The 12,437-nt window shown below is 52.3% G+C and overlaps 1 protein-coding gene across 1 annotated transcript in view; it reads right to left on the bottom strand.

Moving 5' to 3' along the window:
- Positions 1 to 12,437, bottom strand: part of LOC107112413 (maestro heat-like repeat-containing protein family member 2A) — a 63,815-nt gene that overhangs the window by 50,023 nt on the left and 1,355 nt on the right. Inside the window, exons 2-6 of the mRNA XM_015413542.1 lie at positions 10,152 to 10,242; positions 9,715 to 9,857; positions 9,339 to 9,464; positions 1,300 to 1,465; positions 44 to 142 (exon numbers count right to left, since the gene is read on the bottom strand). Coding sequence (XP_015269028.1) covers positions 44 to 142; positions 1,300 to 1,465; positions 9,339 to 9,464; positions 9,715 to 9,857; positions 10,152 to 10,242 — 625 coding nt within the window. The remainder of the gene's footprint in view (positions 1 to 43; positions 143 to 1,299; positions 1,466 to 9,338; positions 9,465 to 9,714; positions 9,858 to 10,151; positions 10,243 to 12,437) is intronic.

Genomic DNA, 12,437 nt, shown 5'->3' with positions numbered 1-12,437 from the left:
TGGGGACCTGCTCCATTCAAGGCTTGAGCATGGCAAAACTCACCCATGCAGAGGGCCCTGCGCCGCCTGCCATCTTCCATCCCGCGCATGGTGGTTTGCAGGGTCGTAAGGGTGATGCCCAGGAAGGGGACACAGCCATACACTGGAAAAAAGACAGCCGGGCAGGCAACTGATGCAGAAAGAGAGTGGCCAGTTATGTATCAGGAACGGGACACTTTCTCCTGGCCCCACCAAGCCTTGTGTCCTCTGCAAGCTTTATACAAAAGCAAATAGAGTGCACCCCCCCCAAAAAAATCTTAATTCAGGTGAAAGAAGCCACTTCCGTTCTCAGACATTGTGGCAGCCCTTTGTATTCTGGTGGTGGAAAGTGCCGTCAAGTGGCAGCTGATTTACAGCAACCCTGGTGGGGTTTCCAAGGCAAGAGACGTCCCTTGCCTGCCTCTGTGTAGCAACTCTGGGACTTCCTTGGAGGTCTCCCATCCAAATACTAACCAGAGCTGACCCTGCTATAGCTCCCCAGATCTGACGAGATTGTGCCAGCCTGGGCTATCCAGGTTAGTAAAGGTAAAGGTTCCCTTGCTCGAAAGCCAGTCGAATCCGACTCTAGGGTTGCGGTGCTCATCTCCGTTTCCAAGCCGAAGAGCCAGCGCTGTCCAAAGACGTTTCCGTGGTCATGTGGCCGGCATGACTAAACACCAAGGCCGTGGAGCTCACGCTGTTACCTTCCCACCGAAGTGGTACCTATTTATCTACTTGCAATTTCTTGCTTTCGAACTGCTAGGTTGGCAGGAGCTGGAACTAGAGATGGGAGCTCACTCCACCATGCGGCACACTCGGGTCTCGAACTGCTGAACTACCGACCTTCCACAGCCTGACGTTCAGCGTCTTAACCACTTGAGCCACCGCAGCTCAAGTTAAGGTTAGAGGCACCTTAAAGACTAGCCACAATTATCCCAGTGCGGGCTTAAGTGAGCTCTGACTCGTGAAAGTTCATATCGGGATAAAGCTTAGTCTTTAAGGTACCCCTGGACTTGTAAGGCAGGTCACGCCTTAAAAAAAACAAAACAATGGCTTAGCTTCCAGGATCTGATGAGATCGGGCTGGCCTGGGCCATCCGGGTCAGAGCCTTTGTATTTTGGCCCTTTGTGTTCAGGACTGCTCTTCTACAAGCCAACAGGCAGATCGCGAGGAGAACAAGGAAGGCCCACGTGTCTGGAGACAGCTTTGCTAGGTGAGTTGGGGAGGGGCACAGAAACAGGGGCATCCTGCCATTCCCTCCCCCTCCCCCTGCTGCTCTACCGTTGCTGGCTGCCATCTTGCCCAGGGTGAGGAGGAGGAACTCGTCAGGCTGCACGAAGGGCTTGAGCTGCTTCTGAAGCTCCGTCATGATGGGGTTGAAGTGACGGCGGGCAAAGGTGGCCAAGGTGCTGCTGGCGGCCACCTGGAGCTCACGGGGGACCCCTTGCTGCAAAAGAAGGCAGGGGTCACTACGAGCAACAGGGCGCGGGGTGCCGGGAAGTAGGGGGGAAAGAGATGGGGGCTGAAAAGTACGCAGACGCAGAGTGATTTCAGCTTAGAGGTAAAGGTTTCCCTTGCTCGAAAGCCAGTCGAGTCCGACTCTAGGGTTGCGGCGCTCATCTCCGTTTCAAAGCCGAAGAGCCAGCGCTGTCCGAAGACGTTTCCGTGGTCATGTGGCCGGCGTGACTAAGCACCAAGGTGCACGGAACGCTGTTACCTTCCACCAAAGTGGTCCCTGTTTATCTACTTGCAATTTCTTGCTTTCGAACTGCTAGGTTGGCAGGAGCTGGAACTAGAGATGGGAGCTCACGCCATCATGCGGCACCAGGGTCTCGAACTGCTGAACTACTGACCTTCCACAGCCTGCAGTTCAGCGTCTTTATTAGATCAGGAAGAAGACAACTTTAGCCGGCTCGCAGGCCAGCTTATATTCCCTGTGAAACCGCCACCCATAACACCCCCCTACTTCCCAATAGGTTATTTACAGTGGCCGAGAGTTCCATAGGCTCTCGGCCGGGAACCTAGCCCCCTGATTGGTGCGGCTAGGACCCGCATAGTCCATTGTCTTTTTGAGCGAAGCTCGACGTTTGCGCTTGACCGTGTGGATCCCAAGCTGGCCACGTGGTCTGAACTGGGTATATTACAGGGGCAATGTGGTGGCAGGGGGTGACAGCCCCAGAACTAGTGTTGCCAGCTCTGTGTTGGGAATTACCTGGAGAGTTTGGAGGTGGAGCCTGAGGAGGGCGGGGTTTGGGGGAGAGGAGGGATCTCAGCAGGGTATAATATCACTGAGCCCATGCTCCAAAGCAGGCATTTTCTCCCAGGGAACTGATCTCGGTTGTCTGGAGATCAATTGTAATAGCGGGATGTAATGTATTGAAATGATTACATGAATCACCTCATAGGACTCCCATGTTAAGCTTCGAGCCAGACCAGGGCTCCTCTGAGCGAACTTCCTATTGGTCGCTTCGTAACAGCGACCAATCAGAACGATACCATTCCCTAGGAGGGAAAGACTCCCATTGGTCTTTATTCTAGCAATCTCATTGGTTGTTATTTGTAAATAGGCGTGGCTACATTAGCCCGGTTATGTTTAAAAGGAGCATAAGCTCCCACTGTTTTCTGTTCTGGTTTCTTACTGAGTTAGTGCTTGCTCGTTACTTCCAATAAAGCTGAATCACTTGCTGAATCACTGTACGAGTCCTTTGTTAGCGCGATCTAACAATTGGCGACGAGGATGGGATGTTAGAGCAGGTAGGCAGCCCTGCGGACATCCACACTTCGGACTCGGAAGAAAGCGGGCAGAGCACAGCAGCCGATCCGGCGGAGGCGCCACCAGCTCCGGTGCCCAAGTCTCCCCCGATGGCTGGAAGCCAGAAGTTCGAGTGCTTCGAACCCTCCTCAGAAGACTGGGACTCCTACCTGTCCAGGTTCGAGTTCCATCTGGAGACCCACGACATCACCGATGAGGCGAAGAAACGAGCATGCCTCCTGAGTTCCTGCGGGAAGGGGACCTTCGACATAGCCAGGTCGTTGGTGGCCCCAACTGATATAAAGACTGTCACCTACGCTGACATCACGGAGAAGCTTAAGGCTCACTATTCTCCACAACCGTCGGAGATCGCCTGCCGGCACGCTTTTTACAAGCGGAACCAGGCCGGAGGCGAGACCATCGCAGATTTCGTGGCGGCCCTTCGCAAAGCCGCACGGCCATGTAATTTCCACAACGTGGAGGAAGCCCTCAGAGACCGTCTCGTCTGCGGTCTCAAAGATGAAAGGCTGCAACAGAGGCTGTTCGCCCGCACCACCCTGACCTGGGCAGTGGCCTACGAAGAGGCCGTGGCCGCGGAAGCAGCGGAGAAGTCCACGAAGGAGGTCCGCCAGCGGGTGGCAGAGCCCAGTATACACGCTCAACGAGACAGCGAGGGCGAAGACGCGGATGATGACGTCAACGCGGTTCGAGGCAAGCGGACCCCAGCGAAGACTACCAACGTCAAGCCTTGCTCCGGTTGTGGCGGGAAGCACCAGCGCGGCTCCTGTTGGGCTCGTGATGTCGACTGCAGAGCGTGTGGGCGGCGTGGTCATCTGGCCAGAGTCTGCAGATCAGCGAAGAAGGATCCCTCAACTAACAACCGGTCAGCGCAGAGGGGCACTCCAGTCAGCACCCAAGGCAAGACCCGTTCCTCAGCATCGGAAGCAAGCTGCCAGTTGACGGCGACCTTGTCGAGCGCATCGGCCGTAAATCGCACCAGCAGCCAGGGCAAGATCACCGTGACTCCACTCCTCGACGGCCGACCCTGTACAATGGAGGTGGACTCAGGATCGTCCGTGACGGTGATTTCTGCCGCGTCCTGGCGCCAGTTGTTCCCGAACCGAAGCCGGCGGCGGCTCCAGCCTGCGGGAACCAGAGTGTCCGACTTCCAGGGCAACCGAATTCCCTTGGCCGGACGGGACTCTGTTACTGTTGAGTATAAGGGGAAATGTGTTAAACTGTCATTCCTGATTGCAGAGGGAGACCGGGTTAACCTGCTAGGGTTAGATTGGTTTGAGCCATTGGGCATCGGTATTTCTGGGATTAACAGGATGTCTGAAAATAAATGGGGCATGCTGTACGACCTGTTCCCTGATGTATTTGCCGAAGGGTTGGGAAGGTACAAGGGCCCCCCGGTTGCGTTTGACTTAGATCCGTCAGTCAAACCTATTAGGTTGAAGTATCGGAAAGTACCTGTGTCTCTCAAACATAAGGTGGAAAAAGAGATTGACAAACTAGTTGAGCAAGGGGTTTTAGAGCCAGTACCATACAGCAAATGGGAGACCCCGATCGTAACCCCTGTCAAATCAGATGGGTCCATACGACTATGCGCCGATTACAAATGTACGATTAACAAGGCGCTGCAGCAACATTCGTACCCGGTCCCGGTAATAAGCCACATTTTGGCTTCCCTGGGGGGTGGCAAGATTTTCGCCAAATTTGACCTGGCCCAGGCATACCAGCAGTTGCCTGTCACCCCGGAGGCTGCCGAGGCCCAAACAATTGTAACCCACCAAGGGGCTTTTAAAGTGAACAGGCTGCAATTCGGGGTCAACGTAGCACCTGGGATTTTTCAGGGCCTCATGGAACGTCTACTAAGGGGGGTACCTGGCACAGTGCCCTATTTTGACGACGTGCTGATTGCGGGCGGGTCTGAACAGGAACTACTGGACCGGGTTAAAGAGGTCCTCAGGCGTTTTCAAAATGCCGGCCTCAGAGTTAAGCGCTCAAAATGCACGCTCGGGGTGGAAAGTGTGGACTTCCTGGGGTTTCGCATTGACGCAGAGGGAGTCCACCCCACGGATGAGAAGGTATCTGCAATCCAAAACGCCCCCAGGCCGGTGAGTAAGAAGGAGCTCCAATCCTTTTTAGGACTCCTGAATTTTTATCATGCGTTTTTACCGCATAAGGCATCAGTGGCGGCCCCTTTGCACGCGCTTTTGCACAAGGAGGCAAAATGGAAGTGGGGGCAGGCCGAGGAAAAGGCTTTTGTGGGAGTCAAGGAGCTGCTGACATCTAATGCCGTACTCACGCATTATGATGAACACAAGCTCCTGGTGTTAGCTGCTGACGCTTCACCGTTTGGAGTAGGCGCAGTTTTAAGCCATCTGATGCCTGATGGGAGCGAAGCGCCTATCGCTTTTTATTCTAGATCACTATCTGCGGCAGAGCGGAACTATGCCCAGATAGACAAGGAGGGTCTGGCGTTGGTAGCGGCTGTCAAAAAGTTCCATGATTTTATTTTTGGCAGACGATTTTTGCTGGTCACTGACCACAAGCCGCTACTGGGGATTTTTGCGCCCGATAAGCAATTGCCAAACATCATGTCCCCACGCATGCTTAGATGGGCGATATTTTTGCAGGCTTATGATTTTGACTTAGAGCACCGGCCTGGGAAAGCGATTGGGCATGCGGATGCCCTCAGCCGGTGCCCGGTGCCGGACATTGGCGCAGACCCTGCCCCCGCCTGTGAGGTCTTGGCAATTGAGGAGCTTCCTCGACCCCCGGTATCATCCAGGGACATTGCAGCACACACGGCCAAGGATAGCGTGCTGTCCCGAGTATTAAACTGGGTTTGGAGGGGGTGGCCGGTTGGAAGCGTTGAACCGGAGTTCGGCCCTTACAAAAGCCGTCAAAATGAACTATCCATTTCTAAGGGCTGTGTATTATGGGGGAACAGGGTGGTGGTTCCTGACAAACTCAGGACGAGAGTGTTAGAGTCGCTGCACGAGGGTCACCCCGGTATGGTACACACCAAAGCGTTGGCCAGAGGGTATGTCTGGTGGCCGGGGCTGGACAAAGAGATCGAAGAATGGGTACGAGGGTGTCCCAAATGCCAGCAAGTCAGACCCGATCCCCCACAAGCTACACCCCAAGGCTGGGAGTCATCTGGTAAACCCTGGGCCAGATTGCATATAGATTTTGCTGGCCCTCTCCAAGGGCAAATGTTCCTAATTGTGGTGGACGCTATGTCCAAATGGCTGGAGGTCGTGCATATGAAATCGACCACATCACTTGCTGTGATCCATGCGCTCCGCCGACTTTTTGCCACCCACGGGTTGCCTGACGTCATCGTCAGTGACAACGGGCCTCAATTTGTGTCTGAGGAATTTAGGCTCTTCCTCACGAGTAATGGCATACGCCAAATGACTTCGGCCCCTTTCCATCCGGCATCTAATGGCCAAGCCGAACGGATGGTCAGGACGGCCAAAGAGGCCCTGGGTAAAATGGACGAAGGGGACTGGAGCCAGAGGCTGGGCTCCTTTCTTTTGCTGCAGCACACCACCCCCTGTAGTGCTACAGGCCGTAGTCCGGCCGAATTGTTAATGGGGCGGAGACTCACGACCCGTTTGAACCGAATGCACCCAGACCTCACTGAAGAGCAATCCGAGCGTACCACGGCGCAACCGAAGGTGCGCATGTTTGAAAAAGGGGACAAGGTTTTCGCACGAAATTATGCAAACGGGCACTTATGGCTTCCTGGGGTTATATCCGACTCTGTGGGTACTCGAATGTATGTGGTGCAGTTAGCTGACGGTCGAATATGGCGGCGCCACATAGATCAGTTAAGGAGACGTTGGGCTAGGGACAGCGCTGACTCTCCGACGGCTGAATCCCCTGATGTCGAGTGGACACCCCCAGAGCAGGCGGTGAGTACCGAAAGGCCCGGTACTGTCCCCGAGTCAGGGCAGAACCCTGTGTGCGGGGCTGAAATCCCAGTCGAGTCTGTGCCTGATCCAGGCTGTAGTGAACCCCACTCTGACCCACAACCTTGTCTGCCCGTGGAGCCTGCACCGCTCCGCAGGTCCCAGCGTTCGCGGCAAATGCCGACTTATCTGAAGGACTATGAGTGTAAATACTGTTGGAATAACTGATGTACAAAGGTTGATTGCATGTTTGTAAATAATAAAACAATTGGGATGATGGCTTAACTTAGGGGGGAGGAATTGTAATGTATTGAAATGATTACATGAATCACCTCATAGGACTCCCATGTTAAGCTTCGAGCCAGACCAGGGCTCCTCTGAGCGAACTTCCTATTGGTCGCTTCGTAACAGCGACCAATCAGAACGATACCATTCCCTAGGAGGGAAAGACTCCCATTGGTCTTTATTCTAGCAATCTCATTGGTTGTTATTTGTAAATAGGCGTGGCTACATTAGCCCGGTTATGTTTAAAAGGAGCATAAGCTCCCACTGTTTTCTGTTCTGGTTTCTTACTGAGTTAGTGCTTGCTCGTTACTTCCAATAAAGCTGAATCACTTGCTGAATCACTGTACGAGTCCTTTGTTAGCGCGATCTAACACGGGAGATCTCCAAGGTCGGCAAACCTTTCCAGAACTTGTCTGCAGAAGCTTGTGCTCAGTACTGGACCCGGTGAACTGCTGACACTGTTGAACCTTTCCTAATGGGCAACTTCAACCAGTTCTCAGACATTTTGGATGGCAGGAAAAGGCTTGCAAGGAAGACAGCGAGACTTCCAGGCACCTTCAAGATTCAGTGCATTCTTCTGGGTGTGCGTTAGGAAAAGAGAATCCCTCCTGCTAGACGTGGGCTTCCACACCCCCGTTGGTCTGCCCAGGACAAAAGTCTGTGTCTGAGAACCACAGACCAGGTGTCTCCATTGAGACTGGACCTGAGCCTCCCCATGTCCCTCCTTCTAGGGTCCAAAAGCAGAAAGATCCTCCAGGGCTCATAACTGCAGAAAGCTTTATATTTGAGGCGTGTGTAGAAGTGAAGGGCCTTTACAGTAATGGCACCATGACGGTGTATGCACAGTGATTTTCAGACCAGCTTTGGGAAACTGTGTTAATTTATTTTGCCCTGATTATCCTGTTTTAGGCCAGTCTGCTCTCCTTTGTTTGTATTGATTTATACTCTTTTTGGTTTAGATAATTTGTATCATGTGATTATGAGCGTGTACATGAGAAACATCACACAAGGGTGCAGGAAGATGGGGGAATGCTGGCCAATCGCCCCAGGGGTGCCAAAGCTCAAGGGCCCCCAACTTATTGGTTCATATTGCTTAAGGTTAATGCATAATATGTGCCTCTCTGAGCTTCACGGCATTAACTTCTAGAGACAAGCAGCATTCCTCATTAACCAATATTGTCAGTAAATAATATACACTAAACTACGTAATGAATGTATTATGTTCTCTGTACTTAGATTATGTTCTGCTGAAAGTACTTGGAGTGCAGAGTGAGGGCACCAAGGCCATGGTTTTGCTCCAAGCAACCTGCAGTCCTGACATCAGAAACACTTATAATCTTGTGACTGAGCAAGAGGTCAGGACTAATGTTCCCTCTAAGCTGTGGAGTCTTGTGAGCAAAAATTCTACTTTGTGAGCAAGCAATTTGGCTACTGCATAAATTAGTTTGCTCCTGAGCCCTCCTTCCTAGGCTAAGACAAAAATGTGTGAGCCGGAGGCTAAAAAACTGTGAGCTAGCTCACACTAACTCAGCTTAGAGGGAACACTGGCCAGGACTTTCATTTTTTTCACCCTAGTCTGAACACCAGAACTGGCTTTTGATGCCCAAATTGTGTCCTTGAATTCGTGAACCACAGAAGTTCTGCCGACAGATTCCAAAAGGGCAGCAGTGTGAGCCTCTCACAGCAGAGGCGACAAGCCCTGTGTGACCTTAAAAACAAATGGATCCGGTAAATAAAATATGGCAGCAAAAGCTTTCATGGGATTCCCTGGACCAAGCTCCTTCTGAGCATGCACAGATTGCCTATTATCAGCTATCGCAGCTCATCCCGACATGGCTGCGGGGAGGAACGGGGCTTCCAACATGAAAGGCCATCAGGCAGGCTTAAGTCTGGCTATTCCAGAGAGGCAGATGTGGCAATCTACTGCAGCAAAATAAAACAAAAATCCAGTGGCACCTGAAAGACCGATGGAAAAGGCCATCGAGTCGCAGCTGATTTATGACAACCTTGTCGAGTTTTCAAGGCCAGAGATGTTCAGAGGGGGCTTGCTGTTGCCTACCTCCGTGTCACAACCCTGGTATTCCTTGGCAGTCTCCCGTCCAAATACTAGCCGGGGCTGACCTTGTCTAGCTCCCCAGATCTGACGAGATTGTGCCAGCCTGGGCTATCCAGGTTAGGGGCACCTTAAAGACTAGCCACAATTATCCTAGTGTGGGCTTAGTGAGCTCTGACTTGTGAAAGTTCACCCCGGAATAAAGCTTAGTCTTTAAGGCGTCCCTGGACTTGCAAGGCAGGTCACGCTTTAGAAAAACAAAACAACAGCAAGCAGGAAATGCTTCTGGCTGCTGCCACCTCACCTCTGGAGATGCTCGCAGCTGCTTGGAGGCCACGAGGATGAAATCCTGCAAGGGCTCCACCTCCAGGCCGTGCTCCAGCATGGCCCGGAGGCTGTGGTACACGGTCACCTTCTGCCAGGCCGACACCTGCGGAGAAGGGCAGACCTCTTGAGCAGGACCCCTAGTTTCCAGCCAGCCTCATGCATGGGGCCACAACGAATAGGTGCTGTGCCTGCCAACTTCTAAGGAGGGTCCATGGAGTGGTAGAGCATCACCTTTGCCATAGAAAGGTCCCAACTTCAGTCCGTGCTAGCACCTGCTGGCAGCCTGAAGTGGGGGGGGGGAGTTGGGTGAGGGCTAGCAGGGCAGGTGCGAGGAGAGAAGCAAGGTTCTTTACTTCATCATGCCGGAGCGTCACCATGAGGACCGGCATCACAGCCGCCGGCTGGACGCGAGCCGCTTGCAAGATACGAAGGACCACCTCCTTCTGGTCTGCGCGCTCCGGTAGCCGCAGGAGGTGGTTGATGGAGCAGAGGAGGCCTGGATGGAAGAGGGAAGCAGCAGCCCATTAAGGTGACAAGAATAAGGCAGGACCACAGTCCCACGGGGAAGCTCTCAAGCCCATGCGCTTCAGAGTTGTCAGGTGGAACTCCCTCAAGCTTCTAGTCCTCATGGGCTGCAGGGAGAGGCTTGAAAGTCTCTGAGCAACATCTGCTGAAACGGGCAGCATTGGACACACACGGCTCAGAGGGGACTTTAGGTATCTCATCCTGGGAAGGGGTGTGTGTGTGTGTGTTAAGCCGTACACCCTCCCTGATGGTTTCCCAGCCTTACTTCCGCTGGATGGTGTTTCTTCGTCAGCCATGCTCTCATGTTGCTTCTGTTGCGTGCCTTCTGTCCAGCTGCGAGACTGTCGACGGTGGCCCTGGAGGGGAAATTTACACCTGGCGTTCACCCTCCCCAGCATCCCCCACCACCACGTTGCAGATTTAATTTCTAAATTAATCTTGGAGTTGGGAGGGACTGCCAGCTCAGCCAGTCCAGCCCCCTGCCAGTGCAGGAACTACCGTTATAATATCCCTGACAAGTAGGTACCCGATCCATACTTAAAAACTGTAAGGGGATTTTTTTTAAAAAATGTACTTCCGATGAACAACCCCCCCCCCCCTTTCCAAGAAAAACTCACTTCCGGACTTTTCCACTAGCAAAGTAGGCAGGTGTTTTTTTTTTAGGAAGAATCCAGATGCTTGCTCTTATCACCTCTCTCACACATACAGTCACTCGCTGCTCGAGAAAGGTCAGACGCCCAAAAAGTGTCTCCAGGGATGTGCAGAGAGTCTGTGGCAACGCCACTAACCGTGCTGTACATCTCGCTAGAGATACGCCAGGATGGGAGCAGCCAGCAACCCTTGATAGGCACTGCAGCCTGCCAGTCAGAGGGATGATGATGAAGAAGAAGAAATTAGATTTATACCCCGCCCTTCACTACCCAAGGGAGTCTCAGAGCGGCTTACAAACTCCTTTCCCTTCCCCTCCCCACAACAGACACCCTGCGAGGTAGGTGGGGCTGAGAGAGCTCTTGACAGAAACTGCTCGTTTCAAGAACACCTCTTATCAGAACTACGGCTTGCCCAAGGTCATCCGGCAGGTGCAAGTGGAGGAGTGGGGAATCAAACCCGGTTCTCCCAGATTAGAGTCCGCACACTTAACCACTACACCAAACTGGCTCTCACAACAAACTGGCTGTGGGATCTGTGGAAAGGGCCGGTACCTTCTCTCCAGAATAGTCTTGTTTGTTTAGGTAAGCTAAGAGCAAAGCTGACGGTGGTGGTAGTCCCTGACCATCGGCATGAACCAGTGCACACCCTGTTTGTGCTTGCAATGGGGGATTCAAGCTAACACACCTCAGGCAAATCATCTGCGTTAGAGCAAACCATTCCCATTAGGGAAACCTTACATTAAATCAAGTTCATTCCCCTGACTCAACGTTGGCAAAGATTTAAGCTGAAGAGGGGAACTATCCTTCGTTTATAAAGGTTTATAAAATGATGTGTAAGACTAGAAGTTGCGGGGGTGACCAATGAATTTGATGGGCAAAAGATTCGGGACAAAGAGGAAGAGATTGGATTTATAACCTGCCCTTCACTCGGGAGTCTCAGAGCAGCTTACAAACTCCTTCCCCTCCCCCTCCCCACAACAGACACCCTGTGAGGTAGGTGGGGCTGAGAGAGCTCTGACAGAAATGGCTCTTTTTCAAGAACAGCTCTTATCAGAACTATGGCTTGCCCAAGGTCATCCAGTAGCGGTGAGTGGAGGCATGGGGTATCATACAGTTCTCCCAGATTAGAGTCCACACACTTAACCACACTTAACCACTACACCAAACTGGCTCTTTTTTACTCAATGAGTAATTCAGTTGTGAAATTCACTACCAGTGGAAGGGGTGATGGCCACAAGCACAGATGGCTTTAGTGGGGTGGTTGAACAGATTCGTGGAGGAGAAGTCTATCAACAGCTACTAGCCATGGTGAGTAAAGGAAACATCCATATTTAGAGGTAGTAAATCTCTAAAACCTAGAGCTGGGAGGCAAGATCAGGGGGAGGCCTTGGCTTCTGTGCTGTTTCTGTGTTGTTCCTCCAGGGAAACTGCTTAAACACAGGATGGTGGACTACATGGACCACTGTTTGATCCATCAGAGCTCTTCTCATGTTCTCCTAATAAGACAGCAAAATCCAGTTTAAAAAGAATCCTGCCAACTTTTGCCAAATAGTTTAGCTTCAGAGTCTAGAGAACAATTCAAGCACACAGATCAATTATCAGGCCTCCCTGAAATCCTGCAAAGAGGGTGTAGGGTCCCCCGTTAATCAACAACGTCACCTGGGGCTCATCCTGTTGGCTGAGTGAGGCCACAGATCTCACCTCAATTAGGACCCAAGGACGATAGCATCAGAGAGGCAGGACGTGAAGTTTGCCAGCAGCAGTGTGCCCAGGGAGACCTTGGCCAGTGGAACAGCAGCATTTAGAATGCTCTGTGACATCACTGGGAAGCAGAAGGCCATTCCTAGCTACTTGGAACATACTTGTCGACTTTGTGTCATTTTGAATCTTGCCAGAGCTGG

This window comes from Gekko japonicus, unplaced genomic scaffold, assembly GCF_001447785.1.
Source record: "Gekko japonicus isolate JY-2015 unplaced genomic scaffold, Gekko_japonicus_V1.1 scaffold250, whole genome shotgun sequence".
NCBI classification, from domain to species: domain Eukaryota; kingdom Metazoa; phylum Chordata; class Lepidosauria; order Squamata; family Gekkonidae; genus Gekko; species Gekko japonicus.
Note: the sequence above shows the minus strand (reverse complement) of the source record. Positions and strands in the feature narration are given on the sequence as shown.